Source organism: Colobus angolensis, unplaced genomic scaffold (assembly GCF_000951035.1).
Source record: "Colobus angolensis palliatus isolate OR3802 unplaced genomic scaffold, Cang.pa_1.0 Scaffold199, whole genome shotgun sequence".
Lineage (NCBI taxonomy): Eukaryota > Metazoa > Chordata > Mammalia > Primates > Cercopithecidae > Colobus > Colobus angolensis.
Genome location: NW_012115143.1, coordinates 1,603,413 through 1,616,171, shown reverse-complemented (window position 1 = coordinate 1,616,171; position 12,759 = coordinate 1,603,413). Strand labels below are relative to the sequence as shown.

Here is a 12,759-nt window from a genome sequence, read left to right as displayed (position 1 = left end):
TTTTTAGTAGTGACGGGGTTTCACCATGTTAGCCAGGATGGTCTCGATCTCCTGACCTCGTGATCAGCCCGTCTCGGCCTCCCAAAGTGCTGGGATTACAGGCTTGAGCCACCGCGCCCGGCCAAGTCTTATATACCTTCTGCATATGGCTCCACATTGATACTTTTTTTTTTTTTTTCGAGACAAGGTCTCACTCTGTCACCCAGGCTGGAGTGCGGGGCTGCAATCTGAGCTCACTGCAGCCTTGCAACCTCCTCCTCCTGGGCTCAGGTGATCCTCTCACATCAACCTCCCGAGGAGCTGGGATGACAGACATGTGCCACCATGCCTGGCTAATTTTTTGTACTTTTTGTGGAGATAGGGTCTCAACATGTTGCCCAGGCTGGTCTCGAACTCCTGGACTCAAGTAATCTGCCTGCTCCAGTCTCCCAAAGTGCTAGAATTACAGGTGTGAGCCACTGCTCCCAGCCCCGAAGATACCTTTAAATGTGTTGTATGCACCCTAGCCAAACTGAGTTATTGTGGAAGGTGATGGGAACGGTTGTAAAGCTGGAAATTCAAAAGTCACGTGCAATGATGAAATCACAAATGGTAGACATGAGGGAATGAGGATCCTGTAAGAGACAATATATAGTTGAAAGGAAGCTATAACAGGTCAGCCCCGGAGTGGGACAAGACACTGAATTCCTGGGAGGATGAATCCTCTTGAGTTCCTCTCTACTTCCACCACAGTATCCAGCTTCTCCCAACTTCCCCATCTTGTGGTGATGCCCCATAGGATCCCTTATCAGAGGAACGGTTCCATGTAGAGCTACACTTCAGCCCTGGAGTGAAAGGTGGTGAGGAAGAAGGCAGTGCCCCAACTGGCTGTGGATTCCGTCCAGCCTCTTCTGAGGTGGGTCAGAGTGCTGGGATTTGGGACTGAAGGAACCAAGTGGTGGGAAACGGTACAGGAGAAGTAAAAGGGTTGGGTAGTCTGGGATTAGGAGCTTGGAGGCCATTAACACCTCTCTTATCTGCCTTTTTTTGTATAGAATGAGGAGATGAAAACCAACCAAGGCAGTATGGAGAACCTGTGTCCAGGAAAGGCATCAGATGAGCCAGACCGGGCATTGCAGACTTCACCCCAGCCTCCTGAGGGCCCTGGCCTCCCAAGGAGATCACCCCTCATTCGTAACCGAAAAGCTGGTTCCATGGAGGTAATGAGAGGTCCTTGGGAGAAAAATGAAGGGGTGGCAGTGCTCATAGGACTATATCCACAGATCCTCTAATCCCCTTGGGGGTACTCTTGGGACTTGAAGCAGAGTCCTCCTCCTCTGATTGACGTTTTACTTAATCTCTCTTTCAAGCTGGTCTCTCAATAGAGCTTCTTTAACCTGGTTGCTACATCTCAGATTAAAGAGTTGCCACTGAGGGGTGCTTGAGAGATAAGGGTTTAAAGAGATAAGATTAAGGAGGAGGGCTCTGGATGAATTTGAAAAGGTAGTTCTTTAAAATGAAATCTAGTAGAAACAGCTTGAACTCTGGGCTAAAATCCCAGTCTGGTACTTGGAAGCTGTGTGACTTGCTGGGTAACTTCTCTACACTTCTCTGGCCTTAACTTCTCTAAGCCTCAATTTTTTTTCACCTCCAAAATGTGAGTAGTATCCACCTTATAGATGCTCAACAGACAGTAATATAGTAACAATACAATTGATATTTAAGGTCCGGCCCTCTCCAGCTCTTGGTCACCTTGGGTAAAAATTATAGCTCAGATAGGAGCAAATACCTGGCACTTTTTCTGTACTGTCGTTCCAGAAAGTGGGTCAGCCAAGAGCTTTGTCTGTCTTCCTCTTGTTCTGATGAGGATCTTTATCAGCATGGGCCTGTATTCTGTTATTCTTGAAGTTTGTCTTAGTTCTGGTTCTAGCTCTTTAGCCTAAAGGAAGTAAGTGTTATTAATCTCACATTATGTCCAGCTAACCATCTGAGCTTTTTGTTTTGGTCTTTTTCCTGGAAAAACTGTTTCTGTCTTTGGCCCGATTATATCCCCCCTCCCTTTTTTTTTTTTTCCTATCTAGCTCCTTCTGTATCACTTACATTCATTTTGACACCACAATTTATCCCTGTCTCAGAGACTTTGACTATCTGATTTAGATTCTGCTCTGTCCTGATGACTCTGTTCACCTGGCTCAGTGCCAGGTGTGTATCTTAGAGGAATTGGTTTTTCCATTTTAGGGATCTATCAGAAGAATCCATAATAAGCTGACCTAGGTTCAGCAAAAGGTTTGCAATTCAGATTTTGGAGAAAGCTGAGAAGATGAACTGCAGTTTCTTCTTTTGATTCATCCTTTACTTCCTGATTATTTTAAGGTGAAATTGACATTGGTAACATGCACAGTTTCTTTAGGTAGGATATACATTATTTTCTCTTTGAGTGTAAGTTGGTATCCGTAGTACTCTATTACCCTTTATACTCACATGCAGTAGATCACATGGAAAGAATGACGCATAATCTTCCATCAATAAACTGCTCCTCCAAATGTCTTTCCTATTCACATGGTCTGCTAGTCTCTCCTGGTGCTGTTGTGCTTGAACCACGCCCCCCGCCCCCACCTCCATTTTCTTGTGGTTTATGCAGTCATAAGACATAGGCAGGCCGGGCGCGGTGGCTCAAGCCTGTAATCCCAGCACTTTGGGAGGCCGAGACGGGCGGATCACGAGGTCAGGAGATCGAGACCATCCTGGCTAACCTGGTGAAACCCCGTCTCTACTAAAAAAGACAAAAAACTAGCCGGGCGACATGGTGGGCGCCTGTAGTCCCAGCTACTTGGGAGGCTGAGGCAGGAGAATGGCGTAAACCCAGGAGGTGGAGCTTGCAGTGAGCTGAGATCCGGCCACTGCACTCCAGCCTGGGCGGCAGAGCGAGACTCCGTCTCAAAAAAAAAAAAAAAAAAAAAAAAAAAGACATAGGCAGCTGGGTGTGGTGAATCATACTTGTAATCCAAACACTTTGGGAGGCCTAAGTGGGAGAATCATTTGAGGCCAGGAGTTCAAAACCAGCCTGGGCAACAGGGCAAGATCCTGTCTCTACAAAAAAAAATGTTTTTAATTAAAAAATTTAAAAAAAGAAGGCACAGGCAAAGGAAAGCTCTCAGTATATTATCTCTCAGAATTGATAAGATTGATTTCTTTCTTTCAGGCCTATAGGAAGCTTCCTATTGTAATCATATTCCTTCTTTTCAATTACTGCTTAGACCCTGGCTTATCCAGGGTGATGGTTGTCCAGGATATTTTCCTCAGCTTTGCAGGAAAATCATCTCTCTGCTCCTTGGTCACAGAGCCTTATAATACTAATATTAATACGTATCTTCCTTGCTCTATAAATATAGGCATACAACTTGTCCTTGCCTCCATCCCTTCTTCTCCTCTTGTCATCTCATACTTTTTAACTGTTTTAGATGATAAAACTTATAACCTTCATAGCAGCTATGCCCTAGCTGGTCATCCTCTCTAGCCCTGTAACTAGCTCTGCCCTGTGGGCACTGGGACTTTTGGGATCCTGGGGTTTAAAGGAGCCGTGACCGGCTTTCCACCCGGTCTGATTGCAGGTCATGAACATGCAGTGCACGGGGAACCTGGACCTCATCCCCTTGCGGGGACGGCGCCGCAGGAGGTCGGGAGACCTCCCCCGGCCTTCCCCAGCCATCGGCCTACAGCCCCGGGCTGTGTCCACCACTCACCTGGCATCCTGCACACAGGTGTCCCTCCCTACCTCACCTTCCTGTTTTACCTTCTGTCTTTGCCTTTTGGGATCTAGGGACTCAGACACTATCTCGGTGGGATATGTGTGTATTGGGGGTTGTGTGATTGGGCCCTTGTGGGCATTGTAAGAATTCTGTTTTATGTTTCTAGGGGTGAGATAGTTGGAGGGGAGGGCTTCTTGGTTCAAACAAGAAATGTAGTATAGTTGCAGTAGCCACAGCTGTCCCATGGAAAGAAGAGAGGGTGGCCAGACTTTCTTATTTGTGGCTGAGCCATTGTGTTTGGCTTTCTGAGTCTGATAGGGGGATAGATACAATTAGGAAACTGCTGTGCTGAGAACTAGGAATGGGTTGAATAATGATTTCTCAAACTCAGATTGGGAATGGGAGGGCTGTGGGGAAAGGGATCTTGAAAATAGAAGTGGCTTCTAGTATAGAAAGATGCCCCAGACAGTTCCCTCCATAAAGTGCATTTTCTGTTCCCTTTTCATCCCTCTTCTCCTATAAATCCTTTGGTTCTTCCAAACTTTCTAACATTGCTTGGCTTTGTAGGGACAGGAATTCAGGACCTGGGTTTTATGCTTTTGGGTTGAGGTAGAAAAATGATTAATATAGAGTCCTTTTTCTGCAGGTGCTTTCTGAGACATCATCCTCAAGGCCTGGTGGCTACCGGCTCTTTTCATCTTCACGGCCACCCACAGAAATGAAGCAGAGTGGCTTAGGTATGGTTTTGCCAGCATTTCTCACCTATTGTTGGAAAAGTTGTCTGTCTGTTCTTCAGAGTTTTATTGTGGGAAACCTTTGTCATGGGGTTTGGAACCATCCAGTCATGGAGTATCATCAGGTGGGGGTAGGGAGGATGAAGGGGGAGAAGCCATAGTTAGATGTGAACTTGGATATCAGATGATTGTTCCATCCCAGGAAGGTGTTTATCTCTTGGTTTTCTATACCAATCACATTTCCCTGGCCAAAGGGCGTTTTTCTGGCTTTCCCTCTCATTCCTTATCTGTCCCTCCAGTCTAGCCCAGACCTTAAGGGGCCATGGAGACTCTGAACCTTCAGAGTTATCAGAGACAGAGCTATAAATAGAGGTACTTGCAACCCTCGTAAATGTATTCCTTATTTGAATAATTGTGCCATGTCTTCCCCTGAAACCTGTGTTTTTCACATCCCCACTCTTGCCCTTCCTGCAACCTTGCCCTTTCCTCCATCATCGCCTAATTCTGTAACTTTTTCCCCTTCCTTCTGGAAAATTGACAAGTCTGAGACTGGTGTAGTGGCAGAGGCATCTCTCAGGACTTTGAGGAAATGTCTCTTGATTTTTGGATCCCTGGAAAGGGGTAGAGAACATCATTCAACTTTTTTTGAGAGCACAGACGGCAGGAAGGACCAAGCCTCAGAGGGTATTGTATTCTTTGAGTGGAGGGGCGGTCCTTGGGAGGAACTATCTCTGAGCACAGTGCCTTGTGAGCCAATAACTAGAACTGGAGGTCAGACATGATTGTGTGGGGTCTAGACTTGGTCCTCTTGCTCTTTCTATCTTGTCCTATCATTCTATTTAGCGCCTCTAATTTTTCTGTTGCTTTTGTCCTTGGCATCCATTTTCTTGGCCCCAAAATGGTCAGCTTTTGGACCAGCAAGAGGGAGAAAGGTTTTGGTAACTTTCCAGGCTAATTTTATGAGAATAAGTTGCCTTCTAGATTCCTGAAATGAGAAAGATAGTTTGGGGCATGAGAAGTAAATGACAAGTATGTAGATCTGGCCAGGCACAGTGGCTCATGCCTATAATTCCAGCACTTTGGGAGGCCGAGGAAAGCAGATCACTTGAGGTCAGGAGTTCCGAGACTAGCCTGGCCAACATAGTGAAACCCCATCTCTACTTAAAATGCAAAAATTAGCTAAGCATGGTGACACATGCCTGTAATCCCAGCTACTGGGAGGTTGAGACACGAGAATTGCTTGAATCCAGAAGATGGAGGTTGCAGTGAGCTGTGATTGTGCCCACTATACTCCAGCCTGGGTGACAGAGTGACACTCCATCTTAAAAATACAAAAAGAAAAAGAAAAACAAAACAAAAACCAAAACAACAGTAGTGTAGATCTATGACATGGGCCTCTCTTCCCAGAAGTCCCAGTAAAGAATAGGTTCCAGACAGACTAGAAAAGAGGATAGGTGTGTCTAGCCCTGTTTCGTGGGTATGCTTACAAGAGCAAAACAGAAGTGTGGACATGGAGCTGGTTGGCAGATAGTGGTGGTAAGGTAGAGACCACCCTCTGAGATGATCTGAGGACTGGGCAGAACAGAGTTGGCACGACTGCACCAGAAAAGTATTCAGTGGAGGAAGTGTATGTAGGACAAAGCTTGGGGTGGTCTGGGATAGAGCCAGCTAGTTTTCGCTTCGCTGAAGAAAAGCAGTCATATTTAGCAACTGTTATTACTCTCTGGAATCTCATTCCAGAGCCTGTTTGAACATGAAAGGTGGAGGAAGTTGCTGTATAGAGGAGAGGTCCTGAATTCCTGGGTTGGAATCATCAGCCATCTGAACTTCCTGATTGCTCTGGTGACCCCGAAATCCTGGGACCCCTGAAACCATGGTCCCTTCTTGGTGGCCTCAAGGGAATTGAACTCCTTTCCACTCCATCCATAGGGAAACCCTATGAATGTTAAGTCACAAGCCAAATCCAGGGTCTTGGCTAAGATGGATTTGGAAATAGGGAGGCAAATCCTGAGAACTTGGGTGTCAGTCTTGTTTCTTTTTGACAACTCTGTCCTTATAGGCTATAGTAGGAGAAGGGACCGTGGAGTCCTAACCGTCCTCTAGATCAAATGTTGGGGACAGTGACTGGTCTGATTTATTCCATACTTGAGAGAATATTCAAATTTTATTTAATCTTCTCATTGGCAATGGAGTTCTCTTTGCTTTCTTTGAATTTATATGTCTGGGCAACTGGCTTGGAGCATAGGCTTACAAGATAATACATTTTTGAGAGCAGAAAAAAACATGTCTTTATGTTGTTTCCTGTATTCCTTCTTAGTAGGGTGCTCATCACATAATAGGCATGCTTTACATACAATCAATTGATTCTTCACATGCCCTTCAATTTATGTCCATCTTGACTTCAGAAACTGTGCTGGTTCCCAAAAAATAGTTATTTATTTTCTAACAATCCAGTTGGTCCTCAGAGTCGGGAGACCTGGATTCTAGTCCAGCTTAACTTCTAAAAAACTATGTGACCTTGAGCAAAGGAGGTCCCTTTTGGATCTCGGTTTCCTCATCTCTAAAATGAGAAAGTTGAACTGGATGGTCTCTGAGTCCCTTCTAGCTTAAAAAATTCAATGAGACAGGGGGCTGTGGCTCACACCTACAATCCCAGCTTTATGGGAGGCCAAGGTGGGAGGGTCACTTGAGCTTGGGAGACCAACTGGGCAACATAGTGAGACCTCGTTTCTACTGAAAACTAAAAAATTGTCCAGGCATGATGGTGTATGCTTGCGATCCTATCTACTTGGGAAGCTGAGGTGGGAGGATCACTTGAGCCTGGGAGACCAAGGCTGCAGTGAGCTGTGATTGTGCCATTGCACTCCAGCCTGGGCAACAGAGTGAGACCCTGTCTTAAAAAAAAAAAAAAAAAATTGTGAGCCTCACACTTTCATTCTTGGGAAAGGTAAAAAGGCCTGAAGGGAGGGGATGTTGGATGAAAAGCTTAGGAAGGATCGGAAGGGTGCCAGCTGAGTGTTCAGAATCAGTCTTCTAGCTTCAGTCAAAGGCTTTTCCTTTCAAACCTACAAGGACTAGATTTCTGAGTTTCTTAAGCTATATATCCAGGGTAAGGGGTGCCCAATTAAATCTAGGGGGAATCTAGAGGGACGTACCTATAATTTGAGCATTTCTGAGAGCCACCTGGAGAGCACAGTCTATCCCTTTCAGTAGCGTTGAATCCCCTAATATGACTAACCCTGCATTTGTGGTGGCCTCTTGTCTCTGCCATGTAGCTCTTCAGAAGAATCCCCCTTTTGCTTGCCCACTGTGACTATGCAGAAGTGTAAAGCCATTTGTGGTTATGTGGAATGGCCACATGGTGGTGGCTCTGAATGGCTGTGTGTGTGTCTTGATGTTATGTGAAGTTGTGTATAGTTCTGTGTGATAGTTGTGGCTTTACCTGGCTACTAACACACTCCCGGCCTTGCAGGCTCACAGTGCACAGGGCTGTTCAGCACCACAGTGCTGGGTGGCTCCTCCAGCGCCCCGAATCTTCAAGACTACGCCCGCAGCCATGGCAAAAAGCTACCACCTGCCAGTCTGAAGCACCGAGATGGTATGTGGGTGGGTTTTGGGGGATAACTCCTTTTTTCACTTGTCTCTCAGCAAGGACATAGCTCAAGAACTATTCATGCTTAAGATGACATTGGCCTTATAACAAGTTTTCTTCATCAGTAATAGATAGGAGAAGGCACCAGGACCCCTTCCACCTCTCCATTTGCATTCCCTCTTGCCATAAAAATACTACTTATTTATGCTTATCCCTTCATAATCTCCCACATACAGTCCTGCTGCATCAGTTTGTACTCTTTCCTGGATTCTGGCCTGTAGGGGTAAGGACCAAGGAGGATGATGCATGGTTGGGAAGAATATAGTGAAACCTCAAATAAAATCCAGCAAATTGGGTTTAGGGAAGGGAATGTTGCTCAGCTAAGGCAGAAAAGATAATATGGAAAGAGACTGGGGGAAGGGATGAATATTTCTATGAAGATTTTATTTCCAAATGACCAGAAAGAGGACACAGTGGTAAAATTAGGGTTTTTTGTAGGGGTGTATTGTAGTAGAGATGACACATAGATTCCTAAGAGATTTACCAAAGGAAGAGATTGACATGTGTTAGTTAGAAATCCAAGGGATGGGGAGGGGAGCAGGTCAGATAACTAACTTTAAAGAACAGACTATCTTGCGGGCAAACTCCAGAGCAGAGGGTGGGGACAAGGGTGGGTATAATCCCCATGATGTCTTTTCTCTCCAGAGCTCTTGTTTGTCCCGGCCGTAAAACGATTTTCTGTGTCGTTTGCAAAGCATCCGACTAACGGTACGTTTGCTTCTGACTCAATGTCATTCCTCCTCACCATGTCACCTCTAGACACTTGACTCTGAGTTTTGACACTGACTTTGCTTCTCCTTCCACTGTGTTGACACCCTGCTGTCTCTGAATGAGCTACTCACTAAGTGTCCCTCCTGGGATGGTTTCCTTGTGACAGCCTTAGTCTTGGTTGCAGCCTGGCTGCCCCATCCCTGTGGCAACTCAGGGTCTTACTTCCATAATCACCGTCATCACTTTTGTCAGCATCACCACCAAAACACCATCAAAACCTCTCCCTTTCCTATCACATGACTGCCAGGCTGTGTACAGATATGATGGTTCCCCTTCTTAGGATGGGAATAGTGTTTCCTAGATTGATTCCATTTCTTCTCTTCCCCCATACCCCCAATTCCTCAGCTTATATAACTTTGATCTTTCTGTTTTTTCTCCACTCTTTTGTTGGGGTGGATGTGGATGACTAGTTTGTTCCTCTTTTGGAGCAATGCTGCAGTTCCCAGCTCCTAAGCCTACTTATATGGGTGTTAGTCTTGAGTATATAGTTTCCCATCTCCATATTTCTTTCTCCTGCCATTATGTGTATGTTGTGTGGCTCTTGTGCTCCTGACGTTTGCTTTATGTTACTACTAACCTAGTGCCTGGACCTAGAAAACAAGAGCCCAGGTTGCTTTGGGATAAAAAATAAAAAGAAAAGAGTAGGAGGTAGTAGGTAAAAGAAAAAGGACCGTACCTTGAGTTTTTAAGTGTAGTTTCCATGTGGCACCAGCCTACCTATGAGATGTCTGCTGGGGATTCTGGGGGAGCTTAGGAATGAGTAATATTTTAAGAACATTGAAGAACCGGGTCTGCCCACACTGCGGTGGGAGAGCTTGGAGATCTCTGTAAACCATAAATTGAGGGGTATGGTCTCTTTGTAGGGTATAGCAGGAGAACCGAGGCTCACTCTCTTTGTGAGTTTTATCTTTGGTATCCTTATTTTTCTCTCTGTATTATATTTTGTCTCCAAGGTGAATCTAGTTTTTTAGGTATGGTTTTCTTCTATTCAAGAGCTAAGACTCTCTGAGGGAAGTAAAATTAGACTAGAAAACCTCTATATGCTAATCTCCTATTGCCCTAGCAAGTGACAGCTGCTAGATTTTAGCCCAGTCAGGTTGTACATCTTCACAAGGCACTGCTGAAATCTCTCCCTAGGTTGACTAGCCTATGCTGGCTCAGTTTATCCCTGCCCCCAGGCTCCCAATTGTGCCTGTGGCAGGAATTCCCATTCAGAGCCTCATGGGTGTGCCCGCTCATTTAGCTTCAAGCTCTTCTGTCCTTCATGTGCCACAGCCATCTCCAGAATAGAACCTGGTGCATCAATAGCACAGCCTGGGACTTGGACTTAGGGTCCACAGTATAGTACGAGGAACGTGGGCTACTCAAGTCAGAGCTAAATCACATATCTCCTAGTTCTTAGGTGCCATAAGAAAAGACCCAAGTCCATAAAGCAGACCCTCAGACCTATGTACCTCCAGTTCCCCCAAAGCCCTGTTTAGCAGCCTCACCCATTGAAGAAGATTTAATTCTGCCAAAAGGTGGTGAGGAAAAAAGAGCTGGATAATGCAGGTATTGTGCAGGAAAACAAATTTAAGATCCCCAATACCCTGCACACTTCCTCAGGTGTCTTGTGGCCTCCTTTGTTTTTCTTGTGCTGGAGCTTGGAGGCTGATATGCTTAAGAAGCCAGAATCTGGGTTCTACCTGTTGACAACAGCAGAAATTTGAAGCTGTATGTCCTTACTGAGGAAGATTATCTAGATTCAATTTGACCCTCAAGAAATATGAAGGCTCTCCTCCATGGCCAAGATCTTGCTTGACTGACCAGCAATTACAAAGTGGATGTTTTGTCTGTAGTTGCAGATAAGTCATAGCAGCTCTTCATCACCATCTCCTTGCCATGATATCTGGCTTTGAAACAGCAGCTAGACATGCTGGACCTGGCTTTGGAAAAGAGGCAAGGCAGTGTGTCTTCACACTTTGATGGGAGAGCAGCCCTCAGCCTATCCCTGCCTCTGTTCCTGATAAGCTGCTGTTATATCCTGTAACTATATCCAGCACACAAGTATAGCCTGTTACTAAACTGCACACTGAACTCACCAAAGTAAATTAATAAAGTGGGAAAGACTGTGACTCATGCTCATCCAGAATGTCAGCATGTGACCACTGGATTTGTCAAGCCCATTATCTTCTAGGGACCCATGTAACTATGTGACCATTGGTACATACAGTTAGTGCTCACAAGATTAGCCTAGGTAGAGCTGAAATCTGTCCTGACATCCAAGCTAAGGTCTCTGAAGACCACAGTCTCATGGGATCACCTTGTGGAGCCAGTTCTGGTCTGAGAGTTTTGAGCAGTCATCCTCAGCTGCCTTGATTCTACCTTCTCTATACCAACATCCCGTATTCAAGTTCTTGTCCATCCTCACATCATGTCTTAACACCCCATACCTTTTCTCTAAGATCTTTCCCTGTTGTTCCTCTTACATTCCTCTCCACATGCCTTTGACTGCCTTCAACCTTTTGTAGCTCAATTACATGCATCCACAAAGTTTGCCAAGTAGCTAAAATGAGGGGTTCAGAATCAAAGCTTTTCTGTTCACCAGCTGAAAAACGTGCAGTTAGACTCACCAGCAGTGGGAAGAAAATGTAAAATTTTATCTAACTTTCAGCTTCATAATGGATACAGTATCTCTAAGTCCTGAGTTTTATGTGTACTTTTTTTTTTTTAAGTGATTGTTTAAACAACAGTAAGGTCAAGGATGGTTAGTCAATATTGATATTTTCACATATTGATTCCATTTTCCACACATACCGTTTTAAAGGAGTTCTACATCTGGTTTCCTGTCAGTCTTCTGTGCCAGCTGCCTAATACCATCCCTGTCTTTGGCTATCTTAGAGTGTGGTCCAGAAGGCCTGCCCTAAAAAAGAGCCTTTTTAGCTTGACTGTCTTGATACCCAATGCTATCCTTGACACTCTGAGTGACTTTGAACTTTTCATTTTTATCCCTACTTCATAAATCCATTCACCTGAGAATGCAGGCCCTAAGTAGGGTTCATCCAATGATGAGGGATCCTGAAGCTGTAGTCAAGACTCCCAGCCACAAAACTACCAGCTCTCCCCTGTTCACAATGATGTGACTGCTGTCTACAAGCACCGACTCAATTATGCTCAAGGAGGAAGGGGAGGACATTGCTGTATGATGAGGTCTCACTTACCCCTTCTTTCAGACTCGTTGTGTGATGACACTACTCTTCTTCCCTGCAAGAGATGCCCAGTGGCTCTGACCATCTCTGCTTCTCTCTTAGCTCACCTTGGATCTGAGTGTCCCCACCTCCCAGTAATGCTTGTGCTAGTCAGTGCCCCCCTCATTGTCTCTCCCTCTTCTCTTTCTCTATCTTTGTGCTTCCTGCCGTGGTCCCCTCACCCCCTCCAGAGCTGCTGGATGACCAGCACCCTGTGGTCCGGTTGCTGCGCAGTTTTTCCTCTGACTGTACAGGGGGCCGGCCAGTCTCCTTGGATGCCACGCTGGCGCATCACCTGCACCAGTGCTCCTACCACCTGCGCCTCTTCCGGAACTGGCTGCGCTCAGGCCAGGATGATCCCGAGTGCCTCTACGGTACCCCCTGCCACCAAGCTGGCTGCTGCCACTACCCTGGCTGGGACTGACTGCTTTGCTTATTGCACTTCTGGCAGGAGAGCCCACCTATTTCTTTCTCCTGTTTGCCTTGAGGTTATGTAACTTGCATTTAGTGGCTTGGATGGGATTGGGGCCGGACTGCCTGGTAGCTGTAGCATTGGCTGCTCATCCCTTCCTATTCTCCTTTCTCACTGCCCCCTAATGTTACTCATCCCCCAGTTCTGTTCAATACAGGAGTAATCTCTTGCCTTG

The 12,759-nt window shown here is 45.7% G+C and overlaps 1 protein-coding gene across 1 annotated transcript in view; it reads left to right on the top strand.

Moving 5' to 3' along the window:
- Window positions 1–12,759, top strand: part of PPIP5K1 (diphosphoinositol pentakisphosphate kinase 1) — a 60,576-nt gene that overhangs the window by 19,468 nt on the left and 28,349 nt on the right. The window contains 5 exon segments of the mRNA XM_011941147.1: window positions 779–895; window positions 1,035–1,199; window positions 4,375–4,465; window positions 7,935–8,060; window positions 8,760–8,822. Of these exon segments, the coding sequence (XP_011796537.1) occupies window positions 779–895; window positions 1,035–1,199; window positions 4,375–4,465; window positions 7,935–8,060; window positions 8,760–8,822 (562 nt within the window).